Below are 6,649 nucleotides of genomic sequence, written 5' to 3'. Positions count from 1 at the left end.
ATCTACCATTCCAGCTTTTAAAATATATTACATAATAATACATAAATAGTAATTATTGTTATAGACAATTCTAATGACCTCTCTCCATAGTGTCCATCCACAATATAACAGTAGAGTTATTCAGCAATTTATTTTGCCATTCCTACAGGAAAGAGAGGCATAAAAAGGTCTGGAAGCTGCACATTGATGTAAATAACATGCAATACTTTTCACAAATGATAATGTAAACCATAGTAAGATATATAGCAGAAAAGAGGAGAAAAAATGCATTCCCTGGGGCTGGAAAGTTATTGAAAGTTCAGAGCCAGGGTAAAGCCAGTTTACAGCGTGCGGGTGGAATTTCCTTGGCCGTTCCCTACAAATAAATCAGTGGTAGTATTTACACTGCAAAAAAAGGGGGGGAAGGTTAACACCAAAAGTGTTTAAAATTCATGGATGTCCATTAGATGTTTATTATTTTTCGTTAGAAAATGGCTTTGCTCCTACCCTGGTAAAGGAGACATAGAGGACATTGAAAAGCGGACGGGGGCGGGAGGAAGGGGGTTAAATACAAAAGCACTTATGTGTGGTGTCTAGCTCGGCAGCAAGGGTGCCTAGCTTCCAACAGACACAGCAGCTCCTCTCGCTTTCTGGGACTGGGCTGAAACAAGCAGCCGCTGCCGATTTAGCTCCTCCGGAGCTGCGAGATCAGCTGAGCCTTGGTGTCACGTGGGCTGTGTGTCGAAGGTCACAGCGCTCACAATGGAGCTGTCGGAGTATGTGCAGAGCGGCTTGCAGATCCTAGCCGATTCTGGCTGCTTTTCTCCTAGCGCCTACACGGTTCTGCTCCAGACGGCTTTCCAGAGCCTGCTCAACGCCCAGGCGGACCAGGTAGCTTTAGGTAAGCTATGCTTCTCGAGTAAGAGCCAGGAGAGGAAAGGAGCCTGCAGTGCCTTTCTGGGTACTGGAGAGAAACAGGGAAATTGATCTATTTTTTATCTTCTGCTACATTATTGTGACTTGTGTTTGCAGCTAATTGTAGGCTAGAGCCAGACCCCTAGATCCCTGTACTGTAACGCATACTATGCCCCCTGCACCAAGCAAGACAAACACCAATGTAATCGCTTACCCACGTAGTGTTTTTCCCTCATGTTTCTTATTTCACTGCTGAAATAACTGTGCATTTCTTGCTTGTGGCCTAAAAGAGATTGCAAGCTCCAGTTAAATGAAAGCAGCTTGGATGTTTTTGGACAGTTGCGTAACTATGACTTCTTGTCCTGGCTGATTATTCGAAACAGCTCTATAGGGGGGTTAAGCTACGTATATTTGCCAACGGGAGAGGTTAAAATGAAGATGGCACGGGTCAAATTTGTATGTGGCAGTGGGTCCAGTTTGGTTTTGGCAGCTGCAGTCCCAGTCTTTAGTTGATGCCCCTTATAAGTACTTTTAATTCCCAGCTCCATTTATTTTCAGTTCAGTTTGGGTTATAAAAATCTGTTGCCTGGTCAGTAATTGCACATGCAAAGTAATCGTGTGTTGACATTTGACATGCAGCTTCGCACAGCAGTAGGTGGAACAACAGGATTTGTTTTAATTATTCGGCTAGTGACTGCAATACAGTCCACAATGTTTGTTGGAAAATGCAAATAACTGGGGGGGGGGGGGGTGATTGTAGCTAAAACTGTAATTATTGAACAAAATTATAATTTACTTGGGGGAGGGGTTAATCAGTCTTTGGTAAAATGTAATCTGCAGACAGTTCCGAAGTAAATTGTTATTCGGAGAGATATTTACTCTAAACGTGAGTGCTTGAGTGTTTAATTGTGTGATGTATATAGCAATTAAAACGAAGGCATCCGCCTATTTGTGTCCGGGAGTCCTCCTGGGTCACGAACAAAAGTTGTTTGTTTTGTTTTCCCTGTGGGATGTTTCTTCCTATGGCAATCCCAGCAAATCCGTGCAATTAGTTTATAATTTACATTATTCTTTATTGGGATCATTGAATTTAATTCCATAAATGAACTGAATAAAATAGGGGTAGGGTATGGATGGAAGGAGCGGTTAGCAGAAAAAGAGCTAATTTACTCAGAAAACCTGTGAAACCTTTGTATTTATGTTCTTTTAAATTTTATGAGCCGGATTCTGATATCGGTTATACCGGTGTAAATCCGGAGTAATTTACAAACTGGTGTAGTCGAGGTCAGATTCTAATTCCATGTCTCTGGTGATAAGGCTCTGAGAAATGCTCGCGGGTGGGGTGATGGGAAGTTAAGGGTTTCCCTATGATACGTTAGATTTTTAATAGGTTGAGAGGAGATGCATGTACCCACTTATTACTGAAACTAACGTATTAGCAATGATTTTCACAATATGAAAATAGCTGTGTTTTGTGCTGTATTTGGTTTAATAACTTGCCTACATATTTAGTTTCCTGCCACCCTCTGAATTATGAAACATTTTACTTTGTAACTTCTTAGAACAGTTCATTTTAAAAAGAAAGAGACGCCCTTTTAAGTTGTTTTCTGGCTTCAGGAACAAGTATATCATCAGTCATTCATTTATTTTAGATCACCCAGTCTTGAAACATATTGACCCAACAGTATTAAAACATTGTCATGCAGCAGCTGCAACTTGTATACTGGAGGCTGGAAAACACAAAGCCGACAAATCTGCTATAAGGTATTTTGAAGCCACCCTATTTTTCTAGTGGCTGTTTCTTAAAATTATACTGCTAATTTCTATTCACAGACTAATACACTTCTGTTTTTCTCTCTCTAGCACATGTCTAGAAGACTGTAAATTTGATAGAGAGAGAATAGAGCAATTTTGCACCGAATATCAGGTTTTAAGCCTATTTTAAACTATATTTCCCTTTTATAATTATTCATTCAGTAGAAGTTGGCAAATACATGTTTTCCTTTTTTCAGAAAAACAAAGATACATTGGAACTCATATTGGGAAGGTAGGTTATTCTGTCAACAGAAATCATTTTTCAGTTATAGATACTATTTAAACAAGCAAACAAAAAAACCCAAATTTATTTTGGGGGAAATTATAATGAGCTATTTAAATGATTAAAGTAACAAAAATCGTTCAATTGTATTTAATACTTTTGAACACAAATTTAAACAAAATATTAACTTTCCTTTTCCATTTAACACTCTCTTCTTTAAATGAAGTTGTAAACTTTTGAACAATCATTTGAGGAAAATCGTAAAAACTTGTTAGCGTTTGTTTACCAAAAGCCTTGAAGAACTGACCTTTAGTTTTAGGGTAGGATACACATAACCATTGTATCTTTCAGTATAGGCAGGTGTCCTCTGCACTTAACCGATGTTTCTTGGCGCCTGGAATATCAAATCAAGGTAATCTTACCATTTTAGGAAACTTTGATTTGATTTTCTTCTCTGTGGTAATATCTGATTTTGTGTGTGTGTTTTATCATCACTTTAGACCAACCAACTTCATAAAACGTATCGACCTGCCTATTTGGTGACCTTAAATGTGGAGGTACTGTATATCACTTTTCCTAGGATAAGTAGATAAAAGGCAACTCCAGGCTCAGGAGACATTTTAATTAAACAGGTGTTATTTTTTTCCTTCAGAACAACGACTCAAGATCACACCCTGACGTTAGTTTTAGTTGCACTATGGAACAGTTACAGGTATTTTCTTATATCATCACTGTTTCTGTATTTGACTCCAGCTCTGTGAATTTTGATCGGGTGTCAATCAACCACAAAGTTTGTAAACAGTTCAAAAAAATATGAGTTTGGGAAGAATGCCTTTTGTAAAAACATATTAAATGAAATATTTTATTGTATCTGTACTTCTGATGTGAAGCTGCCAGCTATGCGAAGTTAATTACCTGGGAATTACTCTTTTGTTGGTATGGCTTTAGAAACGGATGGAAAACATTTCTTAATGTAATGCTAATCTGAAATGAAATCCATCAGTTTTCTACAACTTTAATCTCCTGTGATACAGAGAAAATATAAAGGAGAAAATGGTATGGTATTTGGATAACCACTTCATGATTGATTAATGTGTATAAACTGAAGAGTTTTAATCGGTGCTAATTGCACCAAAAGAGGAAGTAATGAATTGAAATATACATTGATCTCTACTTAGCAATTAAGCATGTAATTAGATAGTTGGAGGGGTGTTATACTGAAAAATATTAGGGAAAAACTGTGAAAGACTGTGGGGGAGGGAGGGGGATGCAAAGATATTCCAATTACAAATTTAAAACTCAAGTGAAATGTTTCCCAAAAACTTTGTTTTACCTACAAAGATATAGTTTGGTTAGGTTTAGGTTTTTCTGAGTTAATTAAATTTGACATGCTTTGATTGCTGGATTGTGTTGGCATAAAATTTGACGTTAAATATTTTGAAAATATTTGAAATTTGCCTATGGCTATTGTGATAAGTATCTTTTAATGTTAACTGTGAATACACTGCTGGTACATCTTGATTTTAAAAATGCACTTTAATATTTTAGTAACTGATCCACGTTAAAGGTTACTTTTTGCAAATATGTGTGGAACACCTTAAGCATTGAAGCATAATAAAAGTTATTGCTTTAATTGACATTTAAATTTGTATCAAATATAAAAGTCCACTGAGGCAAGTGCTGCTATTCCCATTTTGAGTATCTAAAAATAATGTATATTTGTCTCTATTAATAGCCAGTTTGTTGCAAAATATATTCTAAAATGGAGTACTCCATCTTTTAGGATTTAGTTGGAAAACTAAAAGATGCAGCAAAAAGCCTAGAAAGAGCATCTCAGATGTGATCGAAGGAAATTGACAATCCACTGGGTTCAAGAGGAAGAAAAGTGCAGACTCCTAACAGTTTCTTCGTAGGGAACATGCTGAATCAGTTTTCTTCTTTTTAAAATATCATGTAGTCACCAACTTAGACCTTACTACTTATGTATCAGCTATTGAATCTGAAATTCTGTATTCTAGTAAGTGTAACTACTCTTTGTGTGCAGTCAAATTTATGTTCTTTGTTAAAGTCCTGTTTTCTTATCACAACTGTTCTTACATTAGATGGCTAGATAATTGATTTGTCTTTAAAATATTCACTTTATTTTACTTTGTGCTTTCTTCTGAAATATTATTTTCCATACGTTATAATAAAATAGATTAATTTCTTGTCTCCAATTTTGTGGATGAAAAGTTCCCAAGGGGAGGAAACAGCAGCTCCGTTTAAAATGACATTGCCTTGGAGGAACGGTATTATAGTTCAAAAGGCAAAAACTAGTTCAGTGCGATACTGTTAAGGTTATATCGATATGATGTGTTAGATTGTAATGCCGTTGTCTGTCCATTGTTGTATCCTTCACTCCGAGTGATGTATCTTGGATGAGATTAAAATTCACTCAAACTTTACAGTGGGAGGCAAAACTGCCAGTCGTTGATCTTGCCCCGGATTTATTCATTAAAAACTCAGAGCAAGCACCGCTCCACAGAGGCAGGCAATGGGTCAAGCTCTGCTCTTGCTGAGAAGTCCATCCTGTTATTTCAGTACGGATGTAGAGTTGGAACTGAAATGGGACCTATTGTCTCCACAACCTCTTCACACACCTTCTGCCGTATTGGCTGGAAGCTTGTGCTTCCAGAAATTATACTCCGTGTATGAAATCAGGGTTGATACATAACTCTCTCCCACTGATCCTCTTCCTCGCAACCGCTGTCTTTAATCGACAGGCGGGGAGAACTCAATTGTTGAAGAGAATAAGCACCGGTTTAAATGCAAAAGCGAGGTTGGCTCCTGCAGTCCTGACTCGGGCAAAACGCTGAGGCGCTCAGGTGAGGACTGCTGCTGTTGGGTACAGAGCTGCCGCTCCTTCATTAAAGCTCCGGAGCCAGGCACAGGGGTTTATTGCTCTGCAGCGATCCTGGGACGTCGAGGGAGGGGAGGTTAAGATGGGACTGACCTTGCCCATTCCCTTCCCCCGTCGGTCAATAGTCCCTGATATGAGCCCTTCCCTCAGGGAGCCACATTCTCTATCGCAGCCCTCCGGCGAGCAAGCCCCCGGAACGGGCGAAGAGCGGAGCGTTAGCCTTGGCAGTTTTACGCGGTCGTGAACCGTGTCCAACACTAGGGCACCTCCCGTCCACACAGACTGTGTCCAGCGGGGGAACAGGAGATGGGCGCAGCCCCAGCAAGCAGCGCCGTGCCCGGGGGAGCCATAGGAGGGGCCGAGTCAGGGTGGGAGAGGAAGAAGGAATATGCCCGGGGGATAGGAGGGAGCCAGGCGTGCTCGCAGGATGCGCTGGGGACAGGGTGCATATGGCGGGAGGGGGGGCAGGAGGTGTCAGGGCGTGTGGAGGAGGCAGTGACGAGCAGGATGAGTACGCTGGGGGTGGAGGTGCAGAGGGAACGAGGGTATGGATGAAAACGGAGACCGAGGGGTATCTATAGAAGAGAGTGAGGAAGGGGTAGGAGTGTGGGAGAAAGGCGGCCCGGGAGGGTGGTGTGTGGGGGGCGGGATGGCATGTGTGTCTGGAAAGGGGCAGAGGGTGTGTGCAGAGGGGCGAGGAAGGGGAGCTGTGCTGAGTGGAGAGGGAAGGAAGGTGGAATAGGGGAGCAGAGGCTGATGGTGGCATGTGGATGTGGAGGAAGCAGGACGCAGGCGTGTGTGAATAGCAGTGTGAAAAG

At 40.7% G+C, this 6,649-nt stretch overlaps 1 protein-coding gene across 1 annotated transcript; it reads left to right on the top strand.

The window, feature by feature from the left end:
- Positions 1 to 708: 708 nt before the first annotated feature.
- COMMD3 (COMM domain containing 3) lies at positions 709 to 5,148 on the top strand. The gene is made up of 8 exons (XM_050942301.1): positions 709 to 880; positions 2,547 to 2,658; positions 2,758 to 2,821; positions 2,907 to 2,941; positions 3,284 to 3,344; positions 3,433 to 3,489; positions 3,585 to 3,644; positions 4,716 to 5,148. Exons 1-8 carry the CDS (start codon positions 742 to 744, stop codon positions 4,773 to 4,775), a joined length of 588 nt encoding a protein of 195 aa, XP_050798258.1. The 5' UTR covers positions 709 to 741; the 3' UTR covers positions 4,776 to 5,148.
- The last annotated feature ends 1,501 nt before the right edge of the window (positions 5,149 to 6,649 follow it).

This window comes from Gopherus flavomarginatus, chromosome 2 (assembly GCF_025201925.1).
Source record: "Gopherus flavomarginatus isolate rGopFla2 chromosome 2, rGopFla2.mat.asm, whole genome shotgun sequence".
NCBI lineage: Eukaryota > Metazoa > Chordata > Testudines > Testudinidae > Gopherus > Gopherus flavomarginatus.
This window is presented reverse-complemented; position numbering and strand designations above follow the sequence as displayed.

Bases quoted from the DNA above. Each gene is read 5' to 3' on its own strand.
- COMMD3 (XM_050942301.1), top strand. From the start codon at position 742: ATGGAGCTGTCGGAGTATGTGCAGAGCGGCTTGCAGATCCTAGCCGAT. The intron at 881-2,546 runs GTAAGCTATGCT...CATTTATTTTAG, and splicing joins GGCGGACCAGGTAGCTTTAG to ATCACCCAGTCTTGAAACAT. The intron at 2,659-2,757 runs GTATTTTGAAGC...TTCTCTCTCTAG, and splicing joins GCCGACAAATCTGCTATAAG to CACATGTCTAGAAGACTGTA.